Below are 12,997 nucleotides of genomic sequence, written 5' to 3'. Positions count from 1 at the left end.
GTTGTTGTTGTTGTTTTTAGGCTGGTAGTGTTTTGTTTTCTGAATATTTTTATCACTTAGATACCCTTAATTAAGCATGTTATGTGCAGAATAATTAGGCCTATTATTCAGTAGTTTGTCTCTATTTAAGTGTGTAAAACAAATTTAGTATTCACAAGTAATAAAGAAATGTGATGTTATGTGTTATAAGCTTGGATCATAAATGAACACATTTTAGCTAGTCGTTGATGCTCTTTACGAATATTTGTCACAACTTAACATGTTTAATCAATGTCCATGATAAAGTTTAGATAATTTGGGCAAGTACCTTCCCAAGCTGCTTTAGATTCCCATACAATCTGTGATACTCTAGGTTAGGTTTTAAGACCATATAAGAAAAAAATATTCTTAAATATAAGAAAGAGACTGTGTCCTATTATTTCATAAAGCCGTAGAAAAAGTAGAAAAAGACACTGATCCTTGCATAACCATGTGGCTTGAACACATGATTCAGTTCATCTTGAGGCAAAACATAACATACATCTGCTGAGGCCTCTTCTGCTTTACTGCACTGGTGAAGAGTCAGGGCTCATGAATCAGATCCACTGGCATGAATCACACTCCACATACTATTCCCTGTTGATCTTATGCACAACACATCAGTCTCCATTAAAGGATCATATTTCTCTGTCTCTCTCACTCTTTTCTTTTTCCTTCCCTTTCTCTCTTGCTTACTCAAATCTCGCTGCTCCGGTCTGTCCACAGAGTGGAATGAAAATCAATAGTGAAGACTTGCAGTGTGGGAAAGAACATGATCTTTGCATTTGCTGTGTGACTGGGTGGCAGCATCAGTTTTGTGGGACTCTTGCGAGTTTCCTTCATGCTGAAGATAGTTTCACTGGATGATTCTTTCACATGAGATGGAGTATTTTATCTCGTCCAGCCATGTTCGAGAATCATCTTTCCATCAAATTTTTCACTCAAAGGAATGCCGAACATAAACTCACCCTCATGTTGTTTCAAACCTGCATGATTGTCTTTCTTCCAAGAAGCACAAAAGATGACGTTAGACGTGATATTGACACAAGACTAAAAACTACTAAACAATGATTTTGTAAGCTGAAATAAAATGAAAATATTGATTAAAAACTTTAAAATGTTAGAAATGTTCCTTGGCAACTCAAAAAGGTGAAGTACTAAAATTGCACAGACTAAATAATGTCTGAAATAAATAAATTAAAGCTAAATATATTAAATGTATATTAAATTTACAAATTCATATTTACAACAAAAAAAATGGTTAAACTAATATTTAAATGAAAACTGAAAAAAAAAAAAAAAAAATATATATATATATATATATATATATATATATATATATATATATATATATATATATATATATATATATATATATATATATATATATACATTAATAAGTACCGTAATAGTAAATTATGTTATAGTATAATAATATAGAAATAATTGTAGCACTTTCTTTTTAGTAACCCTGTTCATGATTATTAGTAGTAACTGTAGTCCTGTTCCTCATATAGCTACATACTATGTTATTATAGTAATTACAATGTACTGAACCTATCCCTAAACCTAACCCTACCCAATGTAGTTAGTCCTTGTAGTTACCAGAACTTTCTCTGATGTCTTGATTTTGATGGAAGGGAAGATTTACAAAGATTTCATGTGACTTTGAATGTAGCACGAGTCGTATGGACGTATTTTACTGTAAATGTATTGTTCTTTTGGTCAGTTCTGTGCTGTAACGGTCCCTGATCACTATTCACTTTTCATTGTATGGAATGTCATGAGGATACATAAACGATGAATAATTGTCATATTTGAGATATACTATCCTATTAAGAATGTCACCACCAAGATGGCATAATCAATCAATGATCATGCTTCTTCAAGTAATTACAGCTCTATTGCTCAGACAGTCTCCTCATGATTTCATAGTCTGATGTTAGCTTCTCTTACCATTTAATGATGGCTGTTTGTAATGTAGAGTTTTTAGACCCCGTATTGAATCATTACATACTCAACTCAGCATAATTATATAATTAAATATAAAACAGTTGCCCCATGTGTCAGGGTCTTGTAAAACCATTCCCTGTTCACACACACATTCATTATGAAACAGCTCTTCTGCACACCCACACAGTTCTACCGGAGAGTGAAGGACTCTACAGTAGGAAAGAATGAGTCACACCTTTGAGAGAAGTGTGAGAAAATAAGACAAGGAAGATGTCCTTGAAATTGAAGTTGAAAAGAGCATATTGGGTTTTGAATTAATTCATGTAGTTCTTAATTTAACACTAATAAACTGAAGTGTTCCTATATGAATAGTTCCTCTAGTATGTATTGCGTTTGTTAGTCATGTGTTTTGCGTGTAAAAAACCCACACTCTTTTAGAGACTTAACTGATATATTTTGAGCAGTGCTGCCATGAGCACTTGTTATAAGCTACTTTGGGCCTGTATTTTTACAGTTGCTTATAAATATGGGCAAGTGGTTGCATTTTTGGGCTTATTTCCAGTCTTGTATTTAGCTAGTGATTTGCTGCCATATCACAGTAAAGTACCACTAATCATAGGTGTCAAATCTCCCCACCTGCTGTTCAAACCACACTTTATAGCATCAATTTTATCATCATCGAATATATATATAATTGTTTCAGGTTAATTTTCAGGAATATATGGCCTCTTGGCCCATAGTTCCATAAGATGGCATGGCAGATACGTTTTTCTTCATTCCAGGGTGCATATATATATATATATATATATATATATATATATATATATATATATATATATATATATATATATATATATATATATATATATATATATATATTCAATGCCAATCTCCATGCATACTCAGAATCACAAACACTTGAAACATCAATACAAGGAGCAGTCATACAAGAAATGCTTCTCATCTTCTTTGTTTCATCTGTTTTTAATGAACTAATGGGAAGCACATCAGTCGACAAAAGTTGTAATTAATTGTGCTATATAAATAAATTGTCATTGTCTTTCACAGAAATATTTGATGTTAACAATATTTATGGATTCTCCACTGTTGTATTACTCCATCTGCCTGTTTCTTTAGCTAAATGATGACCTGATAATAAATAAACACAATGTTGCTCTCTTGTACTAACAAAATGTGTAAGATTGTAAAGATTCTTATTATTTTATATAACTGATGTATACCATGCCTTGTGTGCTTTTTCTGTCAATTGTTGGTTAAAAATAGCTGTGAATGTTCTTGTGTCACCTACACTTTAAGCCTCCAAAGCAATAGAAATCCGAGCTCTAATCCGAGTAACCCATGTTTATCTACCCACGATGATTAGACATAGATACTAATTTTATCCAATGATACATCTTTTTATATAAGAAGTGGACAGTGCAAATCTACCCAAATCACCCAAAACTGCTACATTGCTCACTTGCAGCTAATTTTATGATTATTAACAAACCTTGCTAAAAGTCAACCTGTCCTCCAACCAATTCGCTCGTATAGGTCGTTTGTCCAAATCCCTGAAATACGACCCATCAGAGCGTATCCTACAGTTGCGCCCCTATAGGCAAAAGGTCATTTCCATATTAATGTTTTGTTTTGTTTTCTTTTATTTGCACTCTGGTTTGCGTTTCGGGTAGCTCAGTTGGTAGATTATTGTGTTATGCCTTGAAATGTAATCATGCTATCATGGGTTCGATCCCAGGGAACGGACGTGCACGAAAATGTATATGCTCAATAAATCATAATTTAGCATGATTTCTGTGAGGGTTAGGTTTAGGGATGGTCATTCGAACGAATAAGCAACCTAGTAAAATATGTAGGAAATACTGTGAGATCGGTGTAAAAAGCCCACACATTGCATTTAAATAAACGTGCGTTTTGATTGGTAATGACGTGATACGTCATTTCATGACGACAGACGCAACGCGATACTGTCATTATTTTTATGCCCACTAGAGGGCGCTTAACTTTAAAACGTAAATATAGGTCGTAATAAGGTGCTTGCACAAATGACTTATATGTTGGTTTTTTTGATGGAGGACAGGCTCAATCTGCTCACCAGTGAAATACCATTTTTCATTCTTGTTTAAAAAACCCACCCTTCTAAAAAACACAACTTTTGTTTTGCACAATTTCACTCTTATACCATAAAGATTACAGAATTTTTCCAGCTGTTCAATCTGTTTCTGTAACCTTCCAATGGTAAAACCAAAATATTATGTTAGAAAATTGGTTCCTATTACACATGATTTAAGTTTAGAATACAGTACATGGATCTGAATACACTAAAAACCTTTCCACCAATGCCATTCTTAATGAGAGTGAAGTGCAAATGACTATTCTAGACTTTTTCAATAAAGCTTTAGAAAAATATGTAAATATACAATGCATCCTACCTTTTCACTTGATAATATATTTCTGAACAGCTGACTGTAAGGTAAAAATATATATTGTGGAATAACCTGACATATACCTGTTCTTCATAAAACCTATGATTTACTTATACATTAGATACTAACCCTCTGTTCAAAACCTTTGTACAGAATTTATTTGAATCATTTTATCAACATTATTGTCGATCACATAAATGTCGAGCCAAACTTCTCAAGACAGGCACGTCATCAGCTTGAGATCAGTTTTATGAGATCGGCCTTTTCAGAGAATTCGAAAGTGATTATAGGCCGATTGTGAACAGTAGCCAAATCAGTCGGAGAACCCCTAATATATATATATATATATATATATATATATATATATATTAGGGGTTCTCCAACTGATTGGATACTGTTCACAATATATATATACTGTATCTTTAGTGAGTCATTTATTTTGGACATTTTATCTGGCTTATTTTCTTTTGAGATCTAGCAGCACCGATTTTGAGCCTGATAATGTTACTGCTGTGTTACAAAACTGCTGATTTCTTACATCTGACATGGGGTTTTGTTTGTGCAAGATGAACTGTTTATCACAGTTCCTGAAATGACTGGGGGATAACCAATGACTTGCTGTTATCAGATGCATTCTGGCTGTGCTAACCACTGGTGCATGATAAACATTTACAATTGCAATTGTGCTCTAACTAAAAAAGGCCTGATTTGCTTAAAATGTGTACTTCAAAGTAGTATATTAATCAAACCCTTTGTCTTTTCCACCCTCTTTTTCCTAGGTGTAAAAACCTGATTTACAATGGAAAAACTGCTTGTCTGCTTGTTGGTTATCGGAATGGCAGTGAAGGCTCAGATCTGTCCAAAGCGCTGCGTCTGTCAAGTTCTGTCCCCCAACCTTGCAACACTCTGTGCCAAAAAAGGGCTGCTCTTTGTTCCGCCCAACATCGACAGGCACACCGTGGAGCTCCGGCTTGCTGATAACTTTGTCACCAGTGTAAAACGGAAAGACTTGGCCAACATGACCAAGCTGCAGGATCTTACTTTGTCAAGGAATACAATAAGCTACATCACTCCACATGCGTTCGCGGACTTGGAGAACCTACGAGCCTTGCATCTAGACCATAACCGATTGACACGAATAGCCAATGATACCTTCAGTGGCATGTCTAAGCTACATCACCTGATTTTGAACAACAACCAACTGACCCTCATCCACATGGGAGCCTTTAATGACCTACTAGCACTCGAAGAACTGGATTTATCCTACAATAACCTGGAGACCATCCCCTGGGAGGCCATTCAAAAGATGACCAGCCTACACACACTTAGTCTGGACCACAACATGATCGAATACATTCCTGAGGGGACTTTTTCCCTCTTACAGAAGCTCAACCGCTTGGACGTGACCTCCAACAAGCTCCAGAAGCTTCCGCCAGACCCACTTTTCCAGCGGGCGCAGGTTCTGGCCACATCTGGTGCAATGAATCCCTCCTCTTTCGCTCTGAGCTTTGGAGGAAATCCTTTACACTGCAACTGTGAGCTGCTGTGGCTTCGGCGGCTCAATCGGGAGGATGACTTGGAGACCTGCGCCACACCTTTGCACCTCTCTGGACGCTATTTCTGGTCCATCCCAGAGGAGGAGTTCCTCTGCGAGCCACCCCTCATCACCCGCCACTCTAACGAGATGAGGGTCCTGGAGGGCCAACGGGTAGCATTGAAGTGCAAAGCTAGGGGAGATCCAGAACCTGCCATTCACTGGATATCTCCTGATGGGAAGTTGGTTTCAAACTCCTCACGCACGCTGGTTTACAACAATGGAACTTTGGACATCCTCATAAGCACAGTAAAGGACACAGGCTCTTTTACATGCATCTCCTCGAATCCCGCCGGGGAGGCCCACCAGACTGTGGAGCTGGTCATCATAAAGCTTCCACACATTAGCAACAACACCAATAACATCCAAGAGCCTGACCCGGGCTCCTCTGACATCTCCACTTCGACAAGGGCGGGAGCAAACGGCAGCAACCAAACAGGCGATGCCAAAACCAGCTCCGATAAGAGGGTGGTTATGGTAGAAGCCACTTCATCCACAGCACTCATAAAATTTAACTTCCAGAGGAATATACCTGGAATACGCATGTTTCAGATTCAGTATAATGGAACCTACGATGACTCTCTTGTTTACAGGTGAGCAATACTTTTAACATTTATGCATTTACAATACGCAATACTTTTTACATTTATGCATTTACAAGACACTTAAATGGCATTTACCACCTTCTGTACTCCTTAAGGGTGCATAATAGTACCTTAGAGTAGTAATATGTACTCTTATTGCACTTAATATGCACCCTTTAAGGGTAAATAACAAACAAAGGTGTCAATTTGAGGGTACTGGCCCAGTGACTAGCAGTTGTACCCCTAGAGGTGCAACTTTTGAAATTATTTCCTGAGAGTGTACAAAAGAGAATTAAGAGCAATTTGTCAAAGAACCAACAATATTCATAATATATAATGCCAGGTTTATTAGAAAACTAGATTAGGAAGCAAGCTAGTTGTTTAGCCATTTCTTGCAGAGTATTTTGAACAGTTATTGTTAGTCATTGTTTTTTGTTGTTGCAGTGTCTATGTTCATTTTGCTCGTTTGGATTTGGTGACTGAAGCCCCACCACCATCATTTAGAGAAAAGTTCATAAGGACAGTGACAACTTATTCCCACTGTGAAACGACCAAGGAGTAAAACTTAGGAAAGAACATCATGTTTATCACGTAAATAATACAGCTCAAACATTTGGGCAAAAGGGCTGATATATCAGTATATGGTTTGAAATGAGTTGTAGATTGTAATTTGTAGATTGAAATTTAAGAAACTGTCTGACAATAGACTCTCAAACCAACCAGCAAGAGGAGAGCAAACGATCTGATTTAAAAGGCAGTTGAAAAACACAATCAGTCTAGATGCATGATTGAACTGACGTTTGCCCTTTAAGTCAACAGCAAGGTGTTAAGGGGGCCAGCTGAAAAAAAGACCTTGTCTTTTGTACATTAGAGCAAAAATTCATCACTAGTTTGTGCTGTTCTAATGGATGGATGAATCTATGCTTAGCTGTATGTCCATGTGAAATGGTCGAATAGAAATCCATTTCTAATGTTCTCTTAAATTAATAATGCTGGTGTTTTTCGCTGTGTTAGTTTTTGCAGCCTGGCTTTTAGAATGTGCAGTGCTTTTGTCTTTTTGTGGTTGTGATTAGTCATATTGTAGCCCAGCTTTTTATTAGCATTATATTTTAAGTTAAATTAAATTAAGTTTTTCAGTGTTTATATCAAGAGTGTGAGTTTGGGGCAGGACTGACCAATGACCAACTGACCAGTGGCGGACTAGGCAAATGTTTGGAAGACTTGGGCACCAGAATATTTGATAATATAGTTTTATTTTGTCATTTGTTTTCTATTGCAGCTATTTCTGCTGAAAGACACCGCTTAAACCAGCCTAAGCCTGTCTTTCCTGGTCTGGTTTGATGGTTTAAAGAAGTTGTGAGTGCTTGGGAGACTGAACACAGAAACAAATCCATGAACCTCTTTGATTAGGATTAGCAAGAGTGTCTACCTAGAGTGTATTAAAGTATAAAATGTAATAATCACTATAGTTTATAGTGTTGATAATATTCAGAAACCATTATGTGTGTTAGTCGATCTGCTTTAGTACTCTCAAACAGTATTTCATTTCACGTACACTGTACTCATTAATACATTCTCATAATTGCGTGCTTTGCAGACTCACTTGGGGGAATCAAAAAGAGATTCATTTTTTGGCTTACTTTATCTCAATGGGCTGCTTTAAATGAGCCACAGACAGCTAATTGCAATAACACTGGTCATGAGTGTTCACGTTCAATGAGACAAACTGCAGAAGCAAAGCCATTACCTCATCGTTTGTGTACAGAGCACATTGTGTGGGAAGCTCTTTACACAAAAGTTGAAAATGAAGCCCACAAAAAAGACTACTGATATATCTCGACCTATTTTCTACTAGAGAAGCAGCTGGCTGATACCCCATGTTGTTATCAAGTGCTCCCTTCTCAGTTAACACATTTAGCAACAGACCCGTCGCAGTGAAACACGCACTATAATCAGATTTTCGCCACAAAAACAAGGCCAGTGGAATTTGTTTCTGTGATAAAGCTGCAGAAAAGTGCCATGAACTTATAAAAGAGACAGTCCCTTTTAAACCTGGGGTTAAGTTTCTTGCTCATGGGCACAATGATGGCTGTTATCTTGATTCTTCGAGTTCCATAACCTTCGGACTATCACTCCTGAGCTTAAAGTCAATATGAAATGTCATTCACATCTTACACAAAGTATTTCTGAGTTATACAGAATATTCAATGATAGCTTGATTGGATCTCACAATGTATGTTAAGTAGTCTGGTGTAAGTGTCGAAAAGGAATGCCATTTCACAGGAGAAGCATTTTGATAAAAGGATTTGGACACTAATAGTAAAAACAGAATTTTTCCTTTATTCAAGTCACATTGAACATTAATATATTCACTCAGTTACATTTCTAAAGGCAGATAATCATGCTTTTAATCCTTGTAAATTCATTTAGACCTTCAATTTACAAAGTACACAATTCACTTCTCATTAGAATCTGTGTTCATTTCTCAGACGTGTAAAATACTTGAGTTAATTGTGCTTAATTATTTCATGGAAAACTGAAGACTGATACTCAGTCATATTTCTAAGGTAGAAAATCATACTTTTAATCCTCGTAATTTAATTTATACCTTTAAAATACAGAAAAAAAAAACTAATTTCACTGCTCATCATGACACATATCTATACTCTTTTTGAAAAATAAGTTATTTTTTGTCTGTCCTACTGAGTTAGCAAGTCCAGGCAGTCTCAATTCCTTTAACTTCAAACTAAAAAACAATCTGGGTAAAATGTAATTGGCTAAAACTGTGGTCATTCATCCTTGAGATGAGACTTTTTTTTTCAGTCACCTCAGTGTAGAGTTTTTAATCTAAATCAGTGCATGTTATAACCGTAAGCAAATCTGGTTTGAGATGATCATCGATCAGTCCAAGAAACACTAAAATATCAACAAGATTGTGATTAAAAGGAATGTCCTGCAGAGTTGAGAATCAAAGTTATTTTAATGAGAAATCCCATGCTGGTTTCATCAGTCTTTTTCAAAAACAAAGTAGTACTCTTTAGGCTACTATTAAATATTAAGTACAATTAAATGTGGAAACTTTATTTTTTTGCCTGAATACTTTGACTTTTAATTGTGTACAACATTGACAAAGTATCCATACCTTACCAGAAATCTCTCTGTACTTTTGTTTTGTTTTGTTTTGTTTTTTACCCAATATTTGTTGTCATTGCCAAACATTGTAAACTTTTCAACCTCTTCACGTTAACAGCGCCAACTGCCTGCTAGTATCAAGAACCTCCTCCACAGAGGAAACTTCTGCTATCCAGGAATAGTGACACTAATAGTGTCACAGCAGTGAGCTAATTAGATGTTACGTTTAACAATGAAGCATCCAGAAATGGGAGGATATATTCAAGTCTCACTTCATAAAATCAGTAGTTACTCAAACAGTAGAGTCATGCAAATTTCTTCAGCCATTTTTTGAAATGCGACCCTAGCAACTTGACACCATTATACACACATTCAGTTACTCAGAGCAACCCTGCAATTAAAATGCTTGCCTCGTTCATTTGTATGTATGACGGCAGACGCTCTCACCCAGCATACTGAAACACTTTGACCGGCTGTATCACAAGACCGCTTCTACTGAGAACCTTTGTGCTCCAAATCCAGTCAGTTTGCATGGGGAAATCATAGAGCGCTTCTTTCAGCAGGCTGAATGAGCTGAATGTTTGCCAGGCTGCAGAAGAGGCAGGTGGGGCACACGGGGAAGGATGATAAGAGATTCTATTGTTCACGTCTGACGCAGACCCCAGGCTCCTGTAGGTACAGCAGGACTTCCTCAAGAGAAAGAACCGAAGAAGATTTACCACAGTTTCACAATTACTCTCTCTAGATTATGTGATTAAACATGACTGCAGCAGAGTAGACGCTACAGATAAGAGATAGTCCTGATATCAGAGTTTGTTTTACGTGTTTATTGTAACATAATGATATGGCCGGCCGCCATATCACCCTGGAGCCCAAAACCGGTTTCCCACTGAAGCTAAGCAGGGCTGAGCCTGGTCAGTACCTGGATGGGAGACCTCCTGGGAAATCTAGGTTGCTGCTGGAAGAGGTGCTAGTGAGGCCAACAGGGGATGCTCACTCTGTGGTCTGTGTGGGTCCTAGCGCCCCAGTGTAGTGATGGGGACACTATACTGTCAACAAGCACCGTCCTTCGGATGAGACGTTAAACCGAGGTCCTGACTCTCTGTGGCCATTCAAAATCCCAGGATGTCTTTCGATAAAGAGTAGAGGTGTGACCTCGGCATCCTGGCTAAATTCGCTCACAATCCCCATATCTGCTGATTGGTTTCATCACTATGTCTCCTCTCCACCAGTAAGCTGGTGTGTGGTGGGTGTTCTGGCGCAATATGGCTGCCGTTACATCATCCAGGTGGATGCTTCACACTGGTGGTGGATGAGGAGATACCCCCTTGAAAATTTAAAGCGCTTTGAGTGCCTAGAAAAGCGCTATATAAATGTAATGAATTATTATTATTATTAATTATTAACATGCTCAGAATAGTATAATACGGTCCGTGCCTGAGCCTGCTTAACACATGAAAAGTATACTTGAATATTAGCAGATTTATCAATAGCTTAGTACAGGGGTGCTCTGTACAGAGCCCTGTGCAATCTTTTATAATGTTGCAAAGTTTTTTTTTAAATAAAAGGTGTCCTGAAAATTAATAGTGCAGTTTTAAAGAAATATTAAGCAGCACAACTCTTTTCAACATTGAAAGCAAGGTCCACATCATCATATTAGAATTAAAAAATCATGCTATAGTATAGTATAGACTATAGTAATAACTGCTGAAAGTGCAGCTTTGCAATAGATAAATGAAAAAAAAAACAGGAACTCGTACCACTCATGAGCCTTACGGCTGTTTAATAAATGAATGATGAATGAAACGTATCATGATTTATTCTAACATTGTTCTTTTCTTCACCCAACAGAATGATTCCCCCAACGAGTAAAAACTTCCTGGTGAATAACCTGGCTGCCGGGACACAGTATGACCTCTGTGTGCTAGCTATTTATGACGATGGCATTACCTCGTTGACAGCTACGCGGGTTGTGGGCTGCGTGCAGTTCACCACTGAATCTGAATATCTGCGCTGCCACTTCATGCAGTCCCAGTTTTTGGGCGGCACTATGATCATCATCATCGGGGGCATAATTGTCGCCTCCGTCCTCGTCTTCATCATCATCCTCATGATCCGCTACAAGGTGTGCAACAGTGGTGCCGCCGCCAAGGGGACCTCGGTCACCGACGTGCACTCTCAAACCAACGGCGCGCAATCCCAAGGGTGTACCGTCACACCGTCTGTCTCCAAACAAGGTGCTTTCAGCTTAGAGGAGGGTGAGGGGTGCAAAAAGAGCTCCGCCGCCCCTCTTCCTCCCCGTCCAGATTCCCAAACCCACACCTCAGAGACCTCCATCCAAGACTGCCCCACCTCCACTTCCCTGGTAAGCCAAAGCTGGACAACTCCTGGCTCTTCAGGGTCACTAAAGCCAAAGCGCAAACCAGCGCCAAAGCCTGTGCCGGTGTCCGGCGCCGAGCCCAAAGTAGAGGCGCTACCCAGTGCAGAGACGCAAAACACCAACCGCAACAACTCCACCGCTCTTCAGCAGCCAGTCCCAACCCCTCCATCATGCTTCAAAGACACTCCAATTTTAAGGAGGGCTCGTCCGTCTTCGTCCAAGTATATGACACTGCCCGTGGAAGGAGCACGGGCTAAACGCAGGTACTCTTTGAACGAGAACCTGTCGAAACATCACTGCTACATTGGCTCGCAGAAGCTGGGCAATGTGTTTTACAAACGGAGTATGTCCGTGAATGGAATGCTAGTCCAAATGGCGAACTCAAATCTAGACAGTGAGAAAAATGCCTTTTCCAGTTCAGAGTGGATCCTAGAGAGCACCGTGTGAATGTACGACTGCTGGAGACAAGATGGAGTGCCTGCATCTCATTGTGTATGTGCATTAGCGTGTGTGTGTGTGGGTGGGTGGGTGTGGGTGTGTATAGGTGCTCATAGTATATAGATGTGTGTGATCGTATGAATGTGCACGTTTTGCACCATTTATTTTGTTTCAATCTGCAAATCATATTTTTCTGCTGTCTTTATGTTAATGTTTTTTGGAAACCCATGGATTATTGTGGATGTTTGCCTTGAGGGAGGTTCGTGAGCCACTCTGAGCAAGATCCACCACACGAGAGAGACATGCCTCCATCTTCACTGCACACGGCGAGCATCACGGTAAGAGGAAAGCATTGGTGCCTTCCTTTGACCTCTTACCAGGGGCTCCTACTGGATACAAGCTTTGTGTCGGTTACCCGGATGGAAGGAAACAGGAGATTTCACAAAAAAGCCTT

At 38.7% G+C, this 12,997-nt stretch overlaps 1 protein-coding gene across 2 annotated transcripts in view; it reads left to right on the top strand.

Moving 5' to 3' along the window:
• LOC113060776 (leucine-rich repeat and fibronectin type-III domain-containing protein 5-like) overlaps positions 1–12,631 on the top strand; it is a 51,365-nt gene extending 38,734 nt beyond the window's left edge. For both annotated transcript variants that reach the window (XM_026229950.1, XM_026229949.1), the window contains 2 exons: positions 5,195–6,602; positions 11,577–12,631. In XM_026229950.1, coding sequence (XP_026085735.1) covers positions 5,215–6,602; positions 11,577–12,552 — 2,364 coding nt within the window. In that variant the 5' untranslated portion in view covers positions 5,195–5,214 and the 3' untranslated portion in view covers positions 12,553–12,631. The remainder of the gene's footprint in view (positions 1–5,194; positions 6,603–11,576) is intronic.
• Positions 12,632–12,997: the final 366 nt, after the last annotated feature.

The sequence above is a fragment of the Carassius auratus genome, chromosome 42 (genome assembly GCF_003368295.1).
Source record: "Carassius auratus strain Wakin chromosome 42, ASM336829v1, whole genome shotgun sequence".
Taxonomy (NCBI): Eukaryota; Metazoa; Chordata; class Actinopteri; order Cypriniformes; family Cyprinidae; genus Carassius; species Carassius auratus.
Note: the sequence above shows the minus strand (reverse complement) of the source record. Positions and strands in the feature narration are given on the sequence as shown.